General features: G+C 39.6%; 1 protein-coding gene across 2 annotated transcripts in view; it reads right to left on the bottom strand.

The window, feature by feature from the left end:
• Positions 1 to 21,837, bottom strand: part of rai14 (retinoic acid induced 14) — a 43,547-nt gene extending 21,710 nt beyond the window's left edge. Inside the window, exons 1-2 of one of the 2 annotated variants that reach the window (XM_031277852.2) lie at positions 21,545 to 21,837; positions 19,968 to 20,049 (exon numbers count right to left, since the gene is read on the bottom strand). In XM_031277852.2, the coding sequence (XP_031133712.1) occupies positions 19,968 to 20,003 (36 nt within the window). In that variant the 5' untranslated portion in view covers positions 20,004 to 20,049; positions 21,545 to 21,837. The remainder of the gene's footprint in view (positions 1 to 19,967; positions 20,050 to 21,544) is intronic. The other variant, XM_031277850.2, reaches the window with a different exon arrangement.
• Positions 21,838 to 23,986: the final 2,149 nt, after the last annotated feature.

The following is a 23,986-nucleotide window of genomic DNA, read 5'->3' as shown; positions in this document are numbered from 1 at the left end:
GCCGAGATGCCCTTAATATGAGTAATGCTTCTCAGAGGGAGAGTGTTTATTTTGGCTCTGCTGGCACACACAAAACATTTGTCTCCATATGTGAGAAAACACACACACACACACACACACACACACACACACACACACACACACCCCTAAGCAACATCTAATGTGGACACACACACACACACAAACCAAATGGCCCCACATTTGTATCAATGACAGGCTGTTCAGATAGAGAGATGTCAGCTATTTGAAAGCTTTAAGTATGATCTCATACACAGTCTTTCTTGGTGCACTCACTGCAGTCTGATGGCACAAAATACATCATGTAAGCTTTAAAGCAGCCATATTATGCTCATTTTCAGGTTCATAATTGTATTTTAAGGTTGTACCAGAATAGGTTTACATGGTTTAATTTTCAAAAAACACCATATTTTTGTTGTACTGCAGTGCTCTCTCTCACTGCTGCAGCTCCTCTTTTCAGCTGGTCTCTGTTTTAGCTACAGAGTGAGACCTCTTTTCTTCTTCTTCTTCTTCTGTACTATCTTTGATTACACTGCACATGCCCAGTAGCTCAGATGTAGATCATGTCAGCTAGCTAGCTCCATAGACAGTAAAAGAAAGGCTGTTTCTACAACTTTGGTCAGTTACAAGGCAGGAGTAGCTGGGAGACTTCTAAATGAGGGCGCACATGTAAGTAGTTCTTTTGTAGATTATGGTGAACTTGTGTGTGTTGTAGCAGTGCTTTGCTATTGAGAACGAGGTAGCATGCTAGCGTTAGCATTAGTGTTAGCATGCTAACGCTAACGCTACGAGCTAATGGTTGCGGTTAGCCTGCTCGTTTCGGCTTGTGACGTCACAAGCTGTGCCGATTTTGAACAGCTCACCCAGAGACTGAAGGCAGGACACATTCAGAAACCGTATCTCACTCTAAACAGCATGGATGGATTTTTTTCAAAGTTTGTATGTGTGTGGAAGCACCAGAGACACAACATAACACCCCAAATCCCAGAAAAAGTGATTTTTTTTCATAATATGGGCACTTTAAGAGCTGTCCACAACAGCATTTACCTCTGGCGAAAAACAAAACTTACATTATGAAAACACATTTATATTAACCATATAAAAAGGACGATGGACCCACAACCTAATCAACCAAAATCAGGAATATGAAACTAAGAAAGAATTAGCTGCTTATTTGAAGGAGAACATATCATATTAAAGACATTAGAAAATGTGTTTAAAGAAATTGCTGTAAATTAAGGTTTCCTTAACTTGATAACAGAGTGAGGGGCAGAACTGAACCTGTGCACCCCAAACAAGTTGGCAGCACAAGTTCATTAGTCAGCTCTCCCTTAAACCGTCTGTGCATATTAGGATACAGCACAGTATTAGATTTGACCCGATAGCCTACTGACCTACACGTGATAAGGGATGAACTCTCTGACTCCAGAAATACTTGAGGTGGCAAACTGTAGCCTATTTTGAGAGAGCAAAAAGCCAACATAGCAATACATGGTGTAAATAGCCTCCGTGGCAAACACGCAAATGCAATCACTGCAATACATTTTGCACAGCTGGCGGAAAATTGCTGGGCTATAAAAATCCCTTCTGTCACTGAAACAGCTAGGATGACCACTGAGCTCTGCAGCCAGATCCACAGAGTCATTAATGTGGACCTCTGAGGAAAATAAAAATACTAAATTGTTGGTGCTTTGTAAACTGAAAACAAAGTCTAAGATGACTGAGAGCGGAGAAATATTCTCGCTTCACTGGCCAAGAGCTCTGGAAAATTGTTGTAAACCCCCACACACTCTTTGTGATGCAGGCTCCAAAGCACTAAATGTTGCAAGAGCTGAGATAGTATTTAGGAGGCAGTGTAAGATGAGAAAGTTCTCTGACAGACTGGAAATAACAGATTGGATATCAGCTGAGCACTGAGATGTGTGAAAAAGATATATGAATCTACCAGGTGCCCTTCCATGTCTGTGATGAGCAGTGATGGGCATACTTCAAGTATTTCCAAAAATATCCAAGACCAGTTTAGAGTTACAACAAAATAAATGCAGGATCAGGGAAAACCTTCCTTTATAACACAAAGTCATAAGAATTTCAGCAACGTCATCATAAAAAAACAGATGCACAATTCCTGTATTATTAAAAATACTGGCAATACACCTAGTAGTATTAGCCCTTCACTTATCACTAGCATGTTCATCTGTATCCCTCATAAGTTGTGTTTGCTTGCAGCATTTCTGTATATTTGCTCATGTTTTGTCTTTTTGCTTGCGTTTTTCTTAAAAAGGTACCCAGTGGAGTTTTTGACCACTAGTAGCGCTATGGAGCAACGTGTTCACTAGTGAGTATCAGTTTTGTTTGTATCATGCACACGCACGAGGACCCACGCACATGTGCATTCATGCCGCCGCTATATAGGAAGAATATACATTCAGCATGTTTGTTATGGCTCAAGGAAAATGCATTATAGTGAGAAACACTAAATGTAAGCATAACTTTAGTTTGTTTTGTTTAAGAAAATGTCACAGGGCACCTTTAAGTCGCAGTGCGTTGACTCTCAGCCACCGTACTTTAATTAAAAAAATTCAAATTAAAAAATCTAAAAAACAACAACACGCAAATGTGGTCATGCATCAATAGGGTTCATTCAATTTTGCTCTGATTTCCAGGATTGAGTTATACATTTGGTGGCTCATGTCACCTGTTGACCACCTCTGCAAACACACATTAAAAAAACCAATACATTTTTATAAAATAAAACCTAATCTTCAGGAAAAAAGAGTAGAGGAGTTATTTCACACAGGGAATGCTATAATTATAATGAGTGTGGCAAATGTTTAGGCTATCATCTACTAACTGAATTGATCATTAGACGAGCTGCATAAGGACCTGAATGGCTGCCTCTGCTCAACTATTTCTTAGGGCAAACCCTGAGCAAAACATTCACTAAGGTACTGTGGGGGGGGAGTGAAAGTGGAACAGAGAAGTCAGAGAATGTGCTGTCTGTTCTATGATTGATGGACAGTGAAACATGACACAGCCGGAGATAACTAAAGCTATAAAAAGGACATATCCCATATGTGTAGTTTAGGATTCCTTGTTTACACAGAGCTGGATTTGCCTCGCAGTATGCTGGTCTGAAAATCTCATGATTTTTTCATACAGCCAGTCATGTGCAGCATGCAGGGCACTGAAGCAATCAAATACTAAAAATAGGTACACTTAAGAGATGGTAGAAGACCTGAAAAGAAAAAGATGCCTGAGTTTCACCAAAATCTTCAAAGAGAGTGTAAAAGGAACTTGGAGAGTGGTTTGTTTATATTATTCAACACAGTACCCAGTACTCTACTTATCATGTTTTGTGGACATCAGGAAGGGTGGAACTTGCTGGTGTAATTGAGTGCCTTTTGTAATCCGGAAACAGCAGCAAAACGACCCCCTCCTATACATGACAGATTGAATCACAGCAGCAGTCACCTCTTGCAGATGGTGAAGTGTCACTTAATGGGACTTCATTCAGGCTGCTACTACTGCTACTACTCTTGGTATTGACACTCTTATTGATATTTGCATGAAAGATCTGCCAACTGAGCTGACTGAAATATATGGATCTAAACCTTATTTTCTATATCTAACCCTGAAAGTAAACTCTACATTACTTGTGGGTGTGACTGGGCACTTACCCATTGCTTTTGTTCCCTAGTGCATGGTGTGGTTGGTTCCAGCTTCCCTGTGACCCATCTGATCAAACCAGACTGTGTTGACAGGCTGTGTTTTCTAAGGTCTGTTGAATATTCTTTTCTCAGGGAAGTTTTCTAGACACTGGCGTACAGTAGGACATGAATTAGATCTTAGGATATCGGACATCCCGGTTCCTGGTTTCCACTCAAGCAGCAAATATTTAACTCCTGGTATGAAATGATTTTCAGAGTTGCTTAAGAAGGAGCGTGTCACAAATGGCACAAATTACTGGTAGAATGCCTGGATGGAAAAGTATTCTTTTTAAGTAGCCTACAGAAGTATGCTGGTAAAATTTCTCACAGTCAGAAGATACAGGCTTTTAAATACACAATGTAATGAAACTACTATCAATGTTTATCCTTGAAGATGTACCCACCCAAGATTTACAGAAAAATCCAAAGGAGACTTAGCAGAGTTGCCATGAAAGATGGTTAACCACACAACCCTGTCCAACCTAAGAGGGCAGTAAGAGGAGTAACCTGGCAATTACTAAGTTAGAGTGTGGTTTTACGGAGACGGAAAACCAGAAAAAAGGTATGAGCTAGTGCAACGTTTTAAAACTAAGGTCCAGGGATCTGGGTACTTTATATTTTCTTGGTTCAGGGCTTTCTGCTATCATTCAAAACACTGGATAGCCAGTTATCTGTATACTCGCTTCAGTAAAGATTTGTTCATGCTGTGGTTGGTTGTCAGTTGCTTTGAATCAAGAAACTTTTAGGGCAAAGAAAAAGAAAGGCCCACTACTCTGTCTTCTAACAACTGCCTTAGAGGCACAAGTTTCACTCTAAAAGTATGACCCTACCAACGGTTTTACCTTATCTGAACCTCCACTGTGTCTACAGAGTAGTCAACACTCCCCTTCTCTATCAAACAGAAATATGTAAAGAAAAAAAAGGGGGTTATATGACTGTTCATAATTAATTTCACTTGTTTCACATTGAGCAGGACTTTCTCTTTGTACACTGAAGCATCACATTGGTCACGCTTGAACACATTTTCTGTCAATCCATTGTCTAATCGGCTCATTGCAGCCCTACAAATATCCAAGACTTTTTTTGGTCAAAGTAAATAGTTTGTGGGTAGCTCTTATTTTGATTGTTGAACACTATATTACTGTTAAAACCCACCTCTATCCAAAAACTGACAAGTTTATAGTTGATATTTGTAGTAAATGCTCCTATCGTGGTCTCATTAACAAGAACTGCATGTGGGAGAAAAACTGGAATGGACTTTGAACCCCTACCGACACAAATGCCCCCTACCGACCAGCACTAATAGAAAAAATTACAAGGGAAACACTGATGTACTGTATCGCACAATCACGCCCAATGGCCTCTGTGATTTTAATAGGCTGAACAAAAAACGACGGGCCGTCACGACAAAGCAGCATGACACCGATAGCATTAGACTACAGTACATTGTAATAGACGGGTTTAGAGGAGCGGAATGCGCTGCTCCAGTTTCGGCTGCATACACAAATAGTGTCATTGCAGGAGGCTGATGAAATAATCAGTGCTGGCAAAGATGGTGCAAAATCAGCACAGGTCTCAGCTCCAACAAAAAGTGATTGAAGAAAGTGTGGAGTTTTCTTAACTGAAAAGGGGCATAATGCATAAACAATTGCCTGTTCAGAAAGAGCAAACAATGCACCAATAGAAAAATATCTTCATGTCCTTAAAGTAAATGACAATATGTGGTGCTTTTTTTGTATGGTATGCATATGAGCACTCAACAACAAGAGATGAGAAGTAGGCTGGTATAAAAGCCCCTAAAAAGTTTTTTATTTTGTGATGGGAAAACAGATGTGGGGAAAAGTAGATGATAGGGTTAGATTTCAAGAACTAGTTCTGAACTAAAAACTTAAAAACACGCTGACAAAGGTTATATTCAGGAGATACCTTTGATTCATTTTTTATAGCCTACTATCATTGGCCAAAAAAACACCCAAAACACAATATCAGGCCAGCTGTGGCCCCTGTTATCAGAATTACCCCTAAACTGAAACAGCTGAAACAATAAGTCACAGGAAATTGTTCAGCAACTATTTTGATAATCTATTAGTCATTCATTTCTCAAGCAAAAAAGCCAAACACTAATGTTCCAGTTTCCCAGATTTGAGGATATGCTGACTTTTGTTGTGTTGTGTGATTGTATATTGAATATTTATTTTATTTTTATTTTACAGGGATAGTGCATATTAATACATATTTCTGTAAATATGCCAGAATTAGCCAAAAGGCTAGTTTTCATCTGCAGTCCCTGGCCAGATGTTACAATAGGCTCCCTAAAAAGCAATGATAGGCATATCTGTGGGTGTTGGACTTTTGACTGGACAAACGATGAGTCACATAAAAGTGAAACAAATTGTCTGATTAAACACTTAGCAGCAAAATTAGCATTCATTTTGAGTCGTGTTTCTGAATCGAATGTAAGTTCAATATTCACTCTCCTTTAGCTGGTCTTGGTATCTACCAACTCCTGAGGAAAATATCTGGCTCTTTAACTGCTAAATGCTCCACTATGTTCATCAGCTAGTCTCTAACTGTCTGTCTGCAGTTTGCTCCTGAGCAGGTAGTGTACAGTGGGCTTTGTTTTTTGCTAAAAACAGCTGCCTGCTGCGGCCAAAAACGACGCCGTGAGAGAGCTAAAGAGCCGTAAAGCAGAGTAGCTGCAGATGCAGGTGATAATTCTCTGTAGGTTCATCAATATATCAATATATATAATCAATATAGGCGACCTTTTTCACATTGTCATATGATACTGTGTTGATATAATATTGATTCTAGCCCCTTTCATGAAAACAATCATTAGTTGCAGCCCTACCCCTCATGATGTATATTGTGGACATAACACAGCAAAGCGCATGTCACATACTGTGCAAACACCACACATTGAAAAACATCTAAACCAGTGTACAACACATGAACTCTAAAGGATGATTGTATTGAACAATGTTGGCTTAGCCTACATTGGCTTGCACTGGACAGCATGGGTTTAGCCCACATTGGTTTGCACAAGCAATAAGTCATGGGTCACTAATCCTGTGATTATAAACCAGTAAGACCACCGTTGTTCTGTGTGTACCACCAGGAAGTGAAAAGGATCTCACTTCCTCTGCTGCTTTCAGTTCTGTTTCCCCGACTGCCCCAGTCCTCTCCGGACTCTCTCTGTCTGTCCGCCTGCTTCTCTTTCAGGTTCTCCCTCTCTTTCTGTTCCGTGAGTGTGTTTACAGTGGGATCAGGGTGTGGACGGTAGTGTGTGTGTTCTCTCTCTGTCTTTAGTCTGTCTCATTAAGACACACAAAGAGTCGGCTGATAACACTAAGTGTTTCCTGTTTATCCAGGCCTGAGGCTGGCTGCAAGGACAAGAGAACAAGGAGCAAGAAAGCTAAAGAGGTGAGGAAAAGAAATGCAATTAATTAATTGGTCGAGACATGCTGAGAGACTAAAGGAAACAGAGAGAGGAGTATATATCAGAATTTGTATTTATGTTCTGTGTTGCTTTACAGTTTAGTAATGTTTAAGTTTAATGAGTCATTGTCTTTGTGTCCCCACCTCTCCTCACATGTCTCACATTTGTTAATGTATTTCTATTTGTGAAGTAAAATTATAGACTCACAACATCAAACATCCAGTCATTACTACAGTTTCAGAATAAATTACAAAGAAATCAGATGTGATCAAGTGTGTGTGTGTGTGTGTGACTGTTTGTTAACCTAATGGTTTTTGCATAAACATTTCTGCTCAGTGTTTTTTCTGCTTCTCTAAACTTCCTCAGTCCTCTGAAGGAAAAACAAACTAAGATCGGGAAACTAATTCCTACATCACATTCTGTATGTTTGTAGAGTTCAGCCGCTAAGAGCCGGTGGAGTTTAACTGAAAAACATTTACGTTAGAAAACCTTTAGTATTTCCCTCCAAAACAGACAAAATAATATGTTTGTTGATCTACAGATAAAAAAGTGTTTGCTTCTTTTTGATTTTCTGGGTAGTCCAGTGTGCCTTCCCCAGGGCAGAATACAGGTTATGTCAATGCAGCTGCTTTACTTCCACATATAAAGTGGTACAGCTTATACAACTAATTTAAAAGTTAAGCTTGACCTTAAGTTTACTCTATTGTTTGTGAATGAACTGCATTTGTGCACTATGTGAACTTGCACTGAAAAAAGAAGCAAATCCTTTCCCAGGATATCTAAAGATTATAAAAAGAATTGTGAAAGGTAAAACCAGGACTTCGCACTATCCACAGCAAATTTCATAGAAATCCAGGAATTACTTTTCCAGATGCCTTGTGATGTTGTTTAAGGGGAATTTGACCTGACGGTGGCACCAACATCATTCTTACTCATACTCTGGGGATGAAAAATGACCCTAACAAATTTCATGGTGATCTGGGCCGTTATAAGGAAATCTTACTCTGAACTGTAGTGTTTGACGGACAGAACGAGCAACTAGGCCCCTCTATTTGTTGGGCAAGAAAAACAAAATACTTGACATAAATAGATAAGATAAGGGGAACAGATGGGGAAAAACAGAGTAGACTGAGTGAGGAAGTATCATTTCTAAAGATAATGCAGAGACTGACTTACTTAAAGGCTTAAGCGTGGAGAGGAAATATGGAAAGGAAATGGAAAGTGGAAAAAACAACCAAGGCAGCACAAGATTATTAGGATGAAAATACAGAGAAATGTATTAAAGTCCTTTATTCTCACAGGTTCTCAGAGAGGTGACTGAACATGAAAACACAACCCCATCCACTGTTCCAATTCACACACAAAACCAGATTTGTCTGTTGTGTAAATGAGAATCATGTTGTCTGTGGGATCACATGCAGAGATGAAAGATGAGGATAAATAAATGCAGAGAGAAAAGTAGGTTATATGAGAGGTAAGACACACAAGCAACATAGACTCAACTCCAGAGGGGAACAACATCTATACATATTACAAGACTATTCTTTGTTTGAGAGTGTTTGAGAGACAGAGGAGCGCAGTACAGGCAGGAAGTCGTGGAGAGGATGGAAGAGTGAACAATGTACAGGACAAAAAGAAACGAAAGACAGAGATTGACACATCTAAGATCTCTCTGCCCTTTGATCAGTGGCTGTTACCTTCAAACCCCCCTTATCTGCAACAAAGCAGATGCTCAAATGTCCTCAAACAATACATCCTTTCTCTCGGGCCACAGCTGAAACCGCTTACTGCCCTCTGTAACACACACACACACACACACACACACACACACACACACACACGTTTACTAGACTCTGAAACTCAAACCAAGAATAAGAGAGTTAGTAGACAGAACTGTTAAACAAAGACCAGATGGTTGCTTTCATGATGAGAAATGCTGCCATGTATTTCACAATACTGCCCAATCTGGACCGCACCTTTAGATAATGAAATAAATTTACATCATGAGAACATTTTTCTCTTTTGGCAACTTTGTTTTAGATCAACAGCAATTTGACTAGAATCACCCTCTCCCCACTAAATATACACTCACCTTGAAGATTATTAGGAACACCTGTTCAATTTTTCGTTAATGCAATTATCTAATCAACCAATCACTTGGAAGCTGCTTCAATGCATTTAGGGGTGTCGCCCAGGTCTAGACAATCTCCTGAACTCCAAACTGAATGTCAGAATGGGAAAGAAAGGTGATCTAAGCAACTTTGAGCGTGGCATGGTTGTTGGTGCCAGACTGGCTGGTTTGAGTATTTTCCAATCTGCTCAGTCACTGGGATTTTCATGCACAACCATTTCTAGGGTTTACAAAGAATGGTCTGAAAAAGGAAAAACTTCCAGTATGCGGCAGCCCTGTGGGCAAAAATGCCTTGTTGATGCTAGAGATCAGAGGAGAATGGGCCGACTAATTCCAGCTGATCGTTACAACCGAGGTATGCAGCCAAGCATTTGTGAAGCCACAACACACACAACCTTGAGGTGGATGGGCTACACCAGCAGAAGACCCCACCGGGTACCACTCATCTCCACTAAAAATAGGAAAATGAGGCTACAATTTGCAAAAGCTCACCAAAATTGGACCTTTCAAGACTGGAAAAATGTTGCCTGGTCTGATGAGTCTTGATTTCTGTTGAGACATTCAGATGGTAGAGTCAGAATTTGGCGTAAACAGAATGAGAACATGGATCCGTCATGCCTTGTTACCACTGGGCAGGCTGGTGGTGGTGTTATGGTGTGGGGGATGTTTTCTTGGCACACTTTAGGCCCCTTAGTACCAATTGGGCATCGATCCCTTTATGACCACCATGTACCCATCCTCTGATGGCTACTTCCAGCAGGATAATGCACCATGTCACAAAGGTCGGATCATTTCAAATTGGTTTCTTGAACATGACAATGAGTTCACTGTACTAAAATGGCCCCCACAGTCACCAGATATCAACCCAATAGAACATCTTTGGGATGTGGTGGAACGGGAGCTTCGTGCCCTGGATGTGCATCCCACAAGTCTCCATCAACTGCAAGATGCTATCCTATCAATATGGGCCAACATTTTTAGAGAATGCTTCCAGCACCTTGTTGAATCAATGTCACAAGAATTAAGGCAGTTCTGAAGGCGAAAGGGGGTCAAACATGGTATTAGTAGGGTGTTCCTAATAATCTTCAAGGTGAGTGTATGTTACCCTCAAAACTAGTGAATGTTGGTACAGTCTATATATTGTCCATAATGCCCACATTACCTACAACGCACCAACAGTTGGGTGGGGGATTCGGGTGTGTTATTAAAGTAGCAGCTAATGTAGCCTTTATAGAACTTTTTCACATATAGAGTAGTACTCCCTAAGATCTGTAAACAAACTTTGATGTGTAAAATGGTGGAGTTCCCCTTTAGAGACACTTACGACACCCATATTAACACTCAGTGTCTGCCAACCAAGAGTGCTTCTTTGAACCAATTTTGCCAACATCAGAGACTGCCAAGGAGAATATCTGTGCCCGAGAAACACTGATGATAAATCATTTTCAAAGGAATCATTACCAATCAATTTATTTTAGATCATAGCTCTGTCATTGTGTAATTGGTTATAATTTGTTAGATGTGAATAGGCTTGCAAATAACATGCAAAAAAGGAAATGTTATGATTGTACATACTTTTAATCCTTATTTTAGTTATTTCTAGCTTTCCTTCATCTGTATTTATTAATAATGAGAGTAAATGCTAAATGCAGTGGAGCAGAGGATATCGTACTCCAAATGCCAAAAAAGCATATTTGTTTCTGCTTTACAGCCAAGGAGACCGACGTTTGCTATAGATTTTTCTTTTTGACAAAATGTAAATAAAGAAATGTCACAAAAACATAATTTCCGATGTTTTGGGATCACTCTCACTGAATGACAAGGTTATGAATGCATGGTGATATTTTTGCAATGTAGTCTAACATTAGACCGAGATTACCTCACTATAGACGATGCAGCTCTACTGTCTTTCCTCTCCCTGTTCTGCTGCTGGGGCATTTGGGTTAAGTGGCATCGGCACATGCAGTTCAACATCACATCTTCTTAAGTCCTCTAATATTTCCTCATTTATGTCATCAACACATCCATGATTCATGGAAATGTTGTGTAAAACAAGGTCATATTTTCCTTGTATTTATGTATGGTTTGCAAAAATGGGAACTGCTGGGTCCATGAGATGAGAGAAGCAAAGTGTATGCGCGGTGTTCACACTCTACATTACAGCCAAGCATGCGCCCTTAAAATAGCATCTGAATAACGCGCCACTGACTTTAGACTAGGTTTTTCCTGGTCTGTGGCATAATTGTTTTCTGAAACTGCAAAATAGCACTAGGGAACGTTCGCGCCGGAACACGCCTCCTCTTTTTGCTGAACCACCCTGGGAGCGTAGGTTCATTCCCTAATTTACCGACGTGAGTCTGTGGAGGGAAAAGTCAGCTGTGCGTCGGGTGCAAAATAGGAATGATACATGCGTCGGTGTACAAAGTCAATTGCGCTGGGTGCAAGATAGGGCCCTAAGACTTTACAGAAAGGAAAACTATATTGTCATCATGTCATCCATCAGCCCTCCTTACCCTCTCTTCACTTCACTTAGTCGACATTTCCATTTGACCTCTCTAATTACCTCTCATTTTACTGCTTTTCTTATGCTCCTCTCATAAACAACTTATGTAGTTACAGGAATACTATAAGGCCACCATGACTCTAGGAATTGGTTTGTGACGATATAAAGTATATGTTTTGCTTAGTGCATTATAGGCTGCCACAAAGACATGAGCCTAATATATGTACATGATCTTACTGCTAGAACTCTTTGCATACAAATTATTACATAGCTCTTTTCATCGAATATACTTATTATAAAGCTGAAGGATTGATGCAGAAGTCCGGCATAGGACATTTATGGGTGCAAGAAGACCTACAGTAAAAAATAGCCCTCATGTAACACTTCCTCCTGACACAAATAGCCTTTCATGCCCTATAAATAAACACTGCTGCACTTGGAAAGCAACCAGCCTCATTATGCTCAAGGGCTGCTCATAAAGTCAGTGGAGTAGGGCAAAAATATACTATATCCCACATTTCAGGCAGGATAGGGTAGTTCATGCACACAGTTGTCAGTGTACAAAGAGTCAAAGTAGAGTCAAATAAAAAAATCACTGTCTCACTGGTCATTCTGTTGAGCTCCAAGGACAAGATTTTGGGAAACATCTGAAACAGTGTTTGTCTCTACTTTAAAGTTGTATCCATAAAACTTTGTCACTCTTCCACCACTCAAAACAATAGATGGAACTAAAAACACATCTCAGAAACGTTTGTGAGCATAAACAGCTCTCGAACCTACACTGCAAATCAAGCAGCGCAATGCCAAAAGTCTCTCATGAAGGAAAGTTCTCAGTTTTTTTTTCAGATGAACTGATTCTAACCCTCCCTCCATCCATCTCCTAGCATGAATATTGTTCCAGTTGTTCGACACAGGCCAAACTAAACAACCCGTCTGAACCCGACCAGGGCGGGGAGCCAGCCTACCCTTCTCGCTCATATAGTGTTTCTCTCCTGCTCACTCTCTTCCCCATCAATCCCAATCTCTCCTCCTTTATCCGGTTCTTGTTCCTCATTATTCCTTTATCTTTTTCTCTCTTCTCTTATTATTATACTTTACAACTCCTCCCTCTTCTCTACAACCTTTCAACTGAACTCCCCTTATCCACCCTATCTGCTTTTGTCTATCTCTCTGGTGCTCACACCATTACTTCATCTACATGTCATTCTGAACCATGTCGACAGTCTAGTGAGTCATGCTACACTGGGTGTACAGCCACAGTTTTCTTAAGATATTTGAACTTGACTGATACATGTACCTTCACAAACAAATCTTCATAAACATAAATACACAAACATTTACGTACTAACGCAGCAAACAAGCACCTTGCATCTCCTCACAGCCACACCAGACAACAAACAAGCCCATGCACAAACACACACCCACACATAAATGAGTATGCAAACACATGCACAGACACAAGGATCACACCCGCCTGCTTTTACCATGCTCAGTGCTTCATGTATTTGCTGACGAGCAGGTTTCCTGTCTGTATGTACACAAGTGATAAGGAATTAAGAGATCCCATGGGCAGTTCCTGCTTTAATTGGATCTATGTTTAAAAAGGCTCTAAGCCATTTTCCTCAGCCTTTCCTTGGACTAATTTAAACCAGTTCAAGTCTGTATTTTAGTAAATTTTAGGACAACAACCACAGTGGCAAGTGCAATCAACAACTAACTAACCGTGGCGAGCATACCAGTAGGCTACTGTAAGCACACTATCATAGAGACAGGACTCTTCATCACTAGACTATAAAGCCAGCTCCATGAAGATGAAATAACATTTGGCAAGATGATACACTTTCTGCTTATGGTTTACGTCAAGATTGACATATTGTACTCATGGCAAGGACTGCTCTTAATAATCAATAATAGAAAGTTAGAAAACTCTTTTTTTATAGTTTGTCAGAACTGTTTAAAAGTAAGGTATTGTACTTGTTTCTTTCTTTGTTTTTTTTGTTTTTTTATTTAAAATATATATTTAAAAAGTGTGTGACTAGTGACAGATTGATTAATCGGTCGGATGATTAATCGAGTCGATTAATGCCACAAGGCCAATTAACAAATAATGTCTGCAGACAGCAGGCCTTTAAACAGCTAAACTAGCTTACAGGGCTTGAAAAACTATTGTATGGATGTTCCCAGCCCCGACTTCTTCTCCCAACGAGTAAAATATTTATCAGATTTGTCATGTGGGATGGTTGTGGGACAGCAAGTGTAACTGTGAAGCTTTTTTCACACAACTACGGAACGTTTTGAAAACAGCGTTATTTTTCTTTGTATTTTCAAAACTATGCTGCAAGTTATAGCCTACAACTAAACAGAGACAATGCAGACAATAACTGTGTTAAATAAATGTTCATTTAAGTTTGGAGAAAAACCCATATCGGTCGACCACTAAGTGAAAAGGCTGGTGGGGTCGCTCATCTTCCTGACAAGATTAAGCCCAACTGATAGGTGAACCCATATCACCTTTCATTTTCCTTCTCTGATTATGCTGTATGTCTACAGATAAAATACCCCAGTAAGTGTAAACAGGGCCATAGTTATCCCTTGGACTGCTGTACTATCACCTGCTGACTGACAAACACACATCCACAGACACACACCCTTCCTCCACCTCCTCTCCCAGATTAATGCTGGGCAGTCCCGAGGTTTTACTGTCACTCCCAGAACTAATACCGTTTCACTACACCTAGCCAGAACAAACCATTCCATGCCAACCCAAACCAAACAGATCCAAGTGGTTCAGTTCAGTTAAAAAGAAACCTTCTATAATTGAGAGGCTGCCACATTATTACTATATAATGATTTTTATTTTGTGACTGCAGTTTAAACTTTTATGGAAAAAGTAGGGTGTAAGATTTTTTCCTCGATGTACTGAGAAAGAGGGAAAATATTATGGGCTAGTGCTTTCAACCACGCAGTGCACATTTTTTAGAAATGTTTTCAGATGATCAGCATGTGATTTTGTTTGCAGTAATGCTCTAGTTAACACAGTAGACACATTCCACAACTCCTGATAAGAAGTTATCCCTCCAGTGTTAAATTCAGATTCTATACATTTTAATAAGTGTCAAAAATTACAGCAACCCGTAATGTACAGTTTGGTCGTATAGCTCAGATGAATTCAAGCCATTACACAGCTGTGTTGAGATAGAAAAGACAGCATATTCCACACATTAATTAAGTACAGAGAGACTGGATGATAAGGGGAGGGTGTGTGTGTGTGTGTGTGTGTGTGTGTGTGTGTGTGTGTGTGTGTGTCAGTGCATATGCTGTGGATACCGGTCTTTGCACATGGATGTGAAAGTGTGTGTGTGTGTGTGTAAGGCCTCGAGTAATCCTGCTTAGTCTAGCAGCTGGGGGAGGTTTAAGTAGTGTGACAGTATGAAGGGCTGGGTGAGGGTTTAATACTAGAACCACTGTCAACAATAGAATACACACATATTAACGAACACAGATTGTGTATGTATGTGTGTGCACAACAGCACAGCCAGTAAGCAGTGTGTGCTTGGGGGATGGTAGTAAGGGGCCGAGATACCGTAAGATAACAGTGTAAGCAAATTAACTAATTTAGAGCAGCTCTGCTCAACCAGCGGGGAAAGCAGGAGTCTTTAATGTGGTCTCAAAGGGTCGACGCACACTACAAGATTTAATTAAGATTCCCTATATAAAGATAACTATTACTTGTTTTTTCTACGTTTAAGGTTGTTTCATGAAAAACTATTATGTTTGTAGAATGATTTTACACACACACACACACACACACACACACACACACACACACACACACACACACACACACAGTAAAGAGTGATTTTTGCCACACACACACACACACACACACACACACACACACACACACAGTAAAGAGTGATTTTTGCTTTGTTTAAATCTATGTACAGTATTACAGAGTACTATTTAGGCCTGGTTATCAAAGCTGGATCTAAATGTTTGTACAGATTTGTATAGTCTTGTTAACAGATAGTTCCTAATTTAAATCAAAATTTTGTCAACTTTAGACTGGTATGGTTGAGAACTTTATTTTTTTACAAAGTATCACATCGTAAAGTATGCAAGCATTTTGGTACCTATGGTATTTGCAATAGTATTTTAATGTTTTAAGCAATATCCAGCCCTAGTAACACTGAACTGAGCTAAATCTTGGTCTTCTTGTATTCCAATAAATAAGGCCTACTTTGAATACAAGACAAACACTCAGAATGCCATTATCGGTGCAGGTCACAGCAAAACCATCTCTGACAGCTGATTGTTCAGTAAGCAAAATGCCTGTAAGTCTCTTTGTGGCTGATCGCCAACCACCCCATTCCCAGAAACCAGATTATAGCGTCTGCTTGTCTTATACACTGCTCACACAGGCACTGACACACACACACACACACACACACACACACACACACACACACATACACACACACACACACACACACACACACTATACTGGCCCAATAGGATTAGCCCAAATGATCCACAAATGAATCCCAAAATGTCAACGATATGTTCCAAAGACACATTTAGGCAGACACAGACAAACAACATTCAAATGCAGGCACATATCTAGCACACACACACACACACACACACACACACACACACTTAAGATAATTCCTCTGATTCACTTTGACCTTGCATAACTACACACCTGCTGATAAAGCAACATTGGGTACTGGCATGCACAAAATTTGGATGGTGCAGAAGAAATACTGTTATTACCACTGCTGTATAATCTGTGAGAAAATCATTCACATATTCAGTTCTCAGTTAATCTTTTTTGTACAGCAATATAGCGGTTTAATATCAAGGTTGGAAATGCATAAGCACCTTAAGCGTAGGTGGCGTTTTTTACACTACTTAGCCTTACAGCACATTCACAGTGCAGCATTTGAGATAGCCAGTCAACTTAACCTGGTGACACATTCTGATAAGAAAACGAGCCAAATCGGTGCTAGCAACACGGAGTTGCTGCAGCTACGTGTAGAGCTCTCACTTAGCTAAAACGGCAGTTTTGGGGGCATGTTCTAAAGAGTGCCTTTGCGCCTCTTAACAGACACAAAATGCAATTAAAATGTCTGTGCAACATGAACAGGACCATTATGTGACACAAGACTCAGACATTGTTTAAATTCACCTACCCTGTCTCCTGCCGGTAGCTACCTCGCCCTGATAGCTGTTAGCTGCCGTCAGGGATGAGTGTGTTGTTCAGCCAGGCTTTGGTGATAATCATCACACAGCAGTTCCGTGTGTATTTGTAGCATATATATATCCTTTTGTGTGTTTTTTTTTTTCTTCTATCGAGTAGTGATAGACCAATTTTATCGGCCGGCCGATAATTGCGTTTTTACGTGTATCGGCATTGGCCAATACGCGTTGTGCATAGTTAGTTACACATTTCCTGCAGTTCAGCAGTGTTCAAATTCATGATGTGGAAGAGAATTTAAAATTAAATGCTAGTTGTGAAGTTAAATGGTAGGTGTGGTTGATGATTAATACAAAGTCTATTGTATGCGTTTGAATTATATTGAGGCCTTTCTCGCTTGAGTGGAGAAATCGTGAACCATCAATGAATTTGAAAAATACACAATCAAGCTTTTTATTATCAGGCCATATCCTCCAGCTCAGCATTTAGCCCTTATACTGCCTGTATCATATTATATACCTTATTTAGGCCTCATGTTGTAGTTGATTGAGTAAAGGTTTGGCTGCCTGATGCAGTCAGTTCACTGGGCTAGAGGTGGATCCCCTAAGTAAAGCATTTAGAAAAGATTTGACACTAAAGCACAGATTCCATTACACATTATCGGGAAATGTCTTTACTTCATTGTAAAGCTATTTACGAACATTAGTTTCTGTTACTTTGTTTAAAAAAAATTAAGGGCTGGTTTTGGGTTTGGGGGGGAACATTCCTGAGAAATCTGTCACTGACACAGCCTAAAATAGAACCACCAAGATATTTTCTTTCTATTACGGTTGTTCAGGGTTTCTATAAAAAGCAATGGAATGACTATTGGCTCAGAGGATAAACATACTGGCCTGTGAAACCATTTTCTGCATAACTTAATCATGACCATTAATTTTATTCACCAGGTGGGCACTGTTTTTACCCAGGATCCCTCTGCATAAAAAGTGAATCTGTACTTCACTAAAGGTTTCTTGTTTTTAAGTATATCCATGGATCTTTCCTTTAATTAAAAATAAGTTTTTTTTTTACTGTATTTCACAAAACTGAAGAGATTATCATCCAAAATTAGAATATAGTTGTAACGTGTTAGATAATTATTCTTTTAAAAAGAATAAACATGCTTTTGCAGTCAGATCAGATATTAAATTATGTAATTCTCTACAGCAAAACAATAATGCCCCATTGCTGTCATTTTATTATATAATGTGTGACAAGAGGTGCAAGAGAACTGGTACATCAATCAAAACTGTCTAGCAGTATACGACTGCTACAGCACAACAGTTCCATTGTTTCCTTTCCAGAACTGCATCAATACATTGATAAAGTGATTTATTACAATTAAGAGAAAGTGAAAGAAAGTGTGAGGGGTGTGGGTGAGAGGTCTGCAAAGGCATGCATGACTGCAAATGGCTTCAGTCGTGTTTCTAAGCAACATTCACATCCACAGCTCTTCCCTTTTTTTCTCTTATGCCGCCTACGACTGGCTATTTCAGGGAGGACAAGCATTCACTCCGAAAGCATCTATCTCAAACAGTTTACAACACTTACTGTAACAACACACGTTTGGACTGGAAAACACCCAGTAAAGGTGAGACCGCCACCATCCATTTTACGCACTAAGGAGGAACTACCGTGACCTTGCTGTCCAATGCTGGACTCAACATTTTCTAGAACAATAGACACTATTGTACTCCTCCACATAGCTGACTGAATTTGCAATAATTTACTAATATAAGGTGGTAGACCCATGTAAAATTGCAGGCTGTTCAAATCTGATCAAAAACTTGGAATACAATGTTGTTTTTGATATATTATTTGATATATACGTGCCTCTGTATTCCTTCAAATTTGAATGTTCTTCCAGATGATCTATAGGTGGGTCCCTGGCGACTTAATTTTGCTCTCCACAAAAAAAGGTCTTGCTCTCCACACACACATCCATGCACTACTTATGCCTTACCGTACACTGTGGCTATAATTGAGTAAAAGCAGGGATGTACTCCATCTAATTATTCCTCTGTGGGACAGTCTCTCAACAAAGCATGCCATTTAACCAAAGCTCACCATCCTGCCCTGACACACACTCCCAATCTCATGGAAAATGTCTACATAAACCAAGTATCTCATTTAGTAGGCATTATTCTCTCCATTCACCAACTTCTCTACTTCTGACACTCCCTCCATCCCCTAAAACTTATCTCATTCATTCAGCAACCCTCCAGCTTTTTCCTGTCTGCCGTTTGGTTCTGTGTCATTACGGTAACTGTGACAACAGATGAGTCAGACACAGTGGAGACGCCTCACTTCCTGTGAGTGTAGAATATCTTAGACTGTGACCGAAATTCCTGCCTAAAGACTGATTCATAGTCAGCAGGACCAAAACCTCATCTGGAGTGGTGCAGAATCACAGTATCTAAGGAGATGTGTGGTCTTTGTAGGATTAATCAAACAATTTGCATCACATTCACAGTCACCTTCCAAAGCGACTCAACATGTCTGTATAAAAGTCTGTCATATCGCTAACACCATAATATAATCATGGTTTCTCAAACACGTCATCCTGTTTTTAGGTCCTAAAATTCTCATGACACCCGCAATTAAGATGACAAGTTGTCATGTGAAACTGAGCATGCTATACTTTTTCTGTTTACAGGAGCATGGAGGAAGCTCTAAAGGGATTACACAGACATTATGATTAAATCTATTTATTTTATTTTTCCAGCCTGTTTATTTTTTCTTAAATAGTAAAATATCAACAAGCCGTGGGGTGCTGCTGACCCCAAGGTTGAGAAAATCTGCCGTAAATCATCCGCAACTGCTCAAGGCATATACACAGACCCTGTCTCAACCATTGCGACTTACACATGTGCACACATGGTTGCATGTACACACACTTTACACAGCCGTGAACACGTTACAGTACTTACATCAGTTTTTCTAAACTTTGCTTTAAGGCTCTTCATGTTCAGTCCGATCCATGCAGTGACTCACTCAATCACTCAGTCAAGGCTGTGAAGAAAAAAAGACGGATGTTTAAACTCAGCTTCAGTGATGTTTGCCTCCATTTCAAATGTTTCTTAAAGACTAAACTACCTATTTATCAGGTATTTTGTGACGCTATATCCACACAGGTTACAGTCAATATGAGGTGTAAATGTGCAGTGCAGCAGCACTGATTTACGGTGGCAATAATCTACAGCCTTTATAAATTAGCACTTTTCTTATAAAAACTAAATAATGCTGTTTATTAAAGCCTCATAAGCAGCACAAAAGCAAATGTATACAATGTTTTCATAATCACAGCACTCTCAAGCTGTAACAAATCTGAAGCACTTCTACATTCCTCTCTCTTCCTCTCCAATCAATGGGTAGTTTTGGGAATGGACTTTGCGTCCCACATGCGATTCCAATTTAAACCTGTTGCTGGAAATGGTATCCGGCTTTGTATTGTTTCCTATAAGGATGTTTTAAATCACCACAGAGCCCTTGGGGATGTCTGGTGACTGTATTCTGTACCTTAACTGCCTCTAGCTATTTCCAATATTTCATGTCTGAAATGACCTTGTCAGTGATTTACTCCCAAAATATCATTGTGAGCATTCCAGTCAAAAGTCTACTCCATCACTTCATTATTATCATTTCCAGATTGCTCTGTCTGCATCTTTTCAACAAAGAACACCATATGAGCAATTTGAAACTCTTTGCAATGATAATTGGCAGTTGGGTCCTGAAGGAATAATATTTCAAATGCATGCACTCAAAAGGTTTTGCAGACACAAAGCACAAGTTAGAAAGAGGTTTTTTAAGAGTCTTTATGTGGGCAGATACTGAGAGGGGTGTGTAGGTGGGTGCATCAAGGATAGCCATGTCTGGGCTCCTCTGGCAGCATTCGATCCACAGATTAACATACATTTGCCTACCACATTCATAATGCAAATCTTAATTTTCTGTAAAATATTAGCAGCCCATCAATGGCAAATGGGGTGAAAACAATTAGTGGTGGGGGATGTGAACATCTATAGGCTATAGGGAGCTAATTTTAAAAAAAAATGAAGAGAGATATCAAACAAAGATGTTGTCTCACTGTTGGACAGCAAACTACTGGATGACTACTGAATCCATTGTCAAACTTTCTATTGGAGCACAAATTAAGTCAACTGTTACCAACAAGCAGTTCAGACCACGGTTAATCAAGTAACGTTACCTGTGCATATTTGCTTACTGCTCCTCAAACAATGGAAGTTGTGCATGAAAACCTCTTTATACAGTCTATGATGAATACATGCACAAACATGGGTACTAGTTTAGCACAAAAAGTATCAAATGCGCGCGACGTGCATCACTGTACACAAACAATCAGATTGGACGCTTTGTAACCGGAATGGTACGCCTTCAATTTACCACTGAGACATGCAAATAATTCTCGGGGGCATTGTAAAAAATGACTAGCCATCATTTCGACCAACAACTACTTACATGATATGCAATTACTGGACACACTTACCCAGTTATGTGTTGGGGTCGCAGGAGGACTGGACACATAAAAGAAACTAACACACAACCGCTTTTTGTGCCAAAAACAGACTCGCTACCGAACGGGTGAGAAAACAGCGAACCTTAGCTGAGCCGAGCAGGAGGAGGATGCATAAAGGAGGAGAAAACAGTGCGCCCCGACACACTGGCCCGACACGGCCCGCATACATTAAAAGTTGTTCACGGACTCCTGCCTGTCTCTCGCTCGGGACTCAACTCAACGGCTGTTGCCCGGTTTAGGAAAGTGACGTCACTCTCCCAGTGCTCTCGTGACCGCGGAGAGCGAGCTCTCTTCTGTTCTCCATTGTGCCCCATTCATGTTCCGGGTAAAGGGGTATTTCCCACAGAACCACACTCACACAGCTAGAATAAATTAGAATAGAATACAATCCGTTTTGATGCAACAAACGTCTATGTAGAGGGAGCTATCACATCTTTCAAACCATATAGTAAACTAACAAATCAGTCACGAATGGAATTTGATTAAAGGGGTAGGCCGCAAGCACATTATAACTGCACCTTCATAAAGTCGGGGGACCGGCAAGAGACAGGCTTTAATAAGAATGGTCAAAATGAGTGCAACAGGGGCCAAGATATTCAAACTTTTAGTTTGTGAGCCAAGGTCCAAAACGTTGAATATCTGCTATAGGGTCAGGGTACATTTCCCATAATGCATCTCAGACTTGACAAAGCTTCTCTAGATCCACAGACACAATTCAACGATTTTAACAGGCTGTGTAGTAGGCTACGCATAATGTTTTAACTGGTCTTGAAGTTTAAAATCAGTGTGTATTTCATAAGGTTTAGAAACACCAAAATAAAGAAGTCATGTTGATAATATGTGCTTGTGTCACAACAGCACTGCAATCAAACGTATCAAAGCAGGTAAGAACGTGTCTGAGCTGTAAGGTTGTAATGTTGATGCTATTTCGTAAGATGAGATAATGATTGGGCTACCTTACTGGCTGTTCGTCTGTAATAATTATCCAAACTAGTATTTAAAGCCATGTTCAAATGTTTCAATTTATAGCCAATGTCTGTTTCAGTATACAATACATCATTTATATACCGTCTGGTGGTCTATTCAGATTGTCCTGGCATATCTGAACATATTTCCTAAATGAGTATAAGCAGTAAGCTATCTTTGAAATTGTGTAATTTTAGAATGTATGCCTAAACAACCAGAGAAAGGAAAATGAGAAAAAAGAGACTGTGACACAGAGACGCTTACGCTTGCTCCTAGTCTGTCAGTCAAGGTGTGGCCCCTTTATATGACTCAACAGGTAGGCTATATCCCTGCGTTCCAATACCCACACTACCATTTAAGGGCCAACAAAGAATGTAGGCAGTGGCATGAAGTCTTGGTAAATGTCAGGATAGTGACACCTAGTGAAAAAGGTATTTACTACACTGTTGTTCTGTATTATGAATGTGTTAATAATAAATAGTAGGTATTTTTTTTCTCTCTAAAAGTAGCTAAAATGTATCTCCACAAAAAAGTGTCATACATACCATCAAATACAGGTTATTTTGCATACGTGAGAAAATATTTGACTTGTTCTTAGCCTATGTAAACTACCGGTATTTATTATTTGGTCACGAAACGTTTCAAGGTAATTGAGTTCCTTGCCCAAGGGTATTTGAACCCTTAAAATGTAGGGATTACTGTAGGTACGGGGAGGTTGAATACAATTGGTGAAAGTAAAATAGGCCGTCATTGTTGGATTTACCGTTATAATGCAGGACCCATCTGGATGGCCTTATACTATATATATATATATATATATATATATATATATATATATATATATATATATATATATATATATATATACTTGTATCCACTATAAGTTATAGTGGATATCCTGCATAAGGGGTGCATATTGGCAAACAAAATAGTTAATCAAATTACTACAAACCAACTGCTACAAACTAAATATGAGGCCTTTGGGGGCCACTTTGGTAGTAGTCTCGCATTGCCAGACCTATTTTCACAGTCTTGAACCTACACAAACTCTTCTTTTTAATTTTTAAAAAAGATGCAATGAAATCTCCGAGTTTTGTTAACACTCAAATAACCTGAATTTCAACATGGCTATGCTAACATTCCAACTGTTGGATTGTATTTAATTGCACACATAAAAGCTTATATTTGATGTTTCAAACATAGGTTAGTTTGAAACAAAATGGTCCAGAAAAAAACTGAGGTTTAATGAATGACGTCATTGTCATGCGATTAATAACAAAGTCTTTATATGCAAGACAGATATTTTCCCTACATTTGCCCTTCAACAACCAGCTAACGCGGAAAAAACGTTATTTTGTCTACCATGTACTAGTTATAATAGCACTGTCATGTTTTAGCACTTTAAATTGCAACTTGCATTAAATGGGCTATTTCAAATATATCAGT

This window comes from Sander lucioperca, chromosome 1, assembly GCF_008315115.2.
Source record: "Sander lucioperca isolate FBNREF2018 chromosome 1, SLUC_FBN_1.2, whole genome shotgun sequence".
Classification (NCBI taxonomy): Eukaryota; Metazoa; Chordata; class Actinopteri; order Perciformes; family Percidae; genus Sander; species Sander lucioperca.
This window is presented reverse-complemented; position numbering and strand designations above follow the sequence as displayed.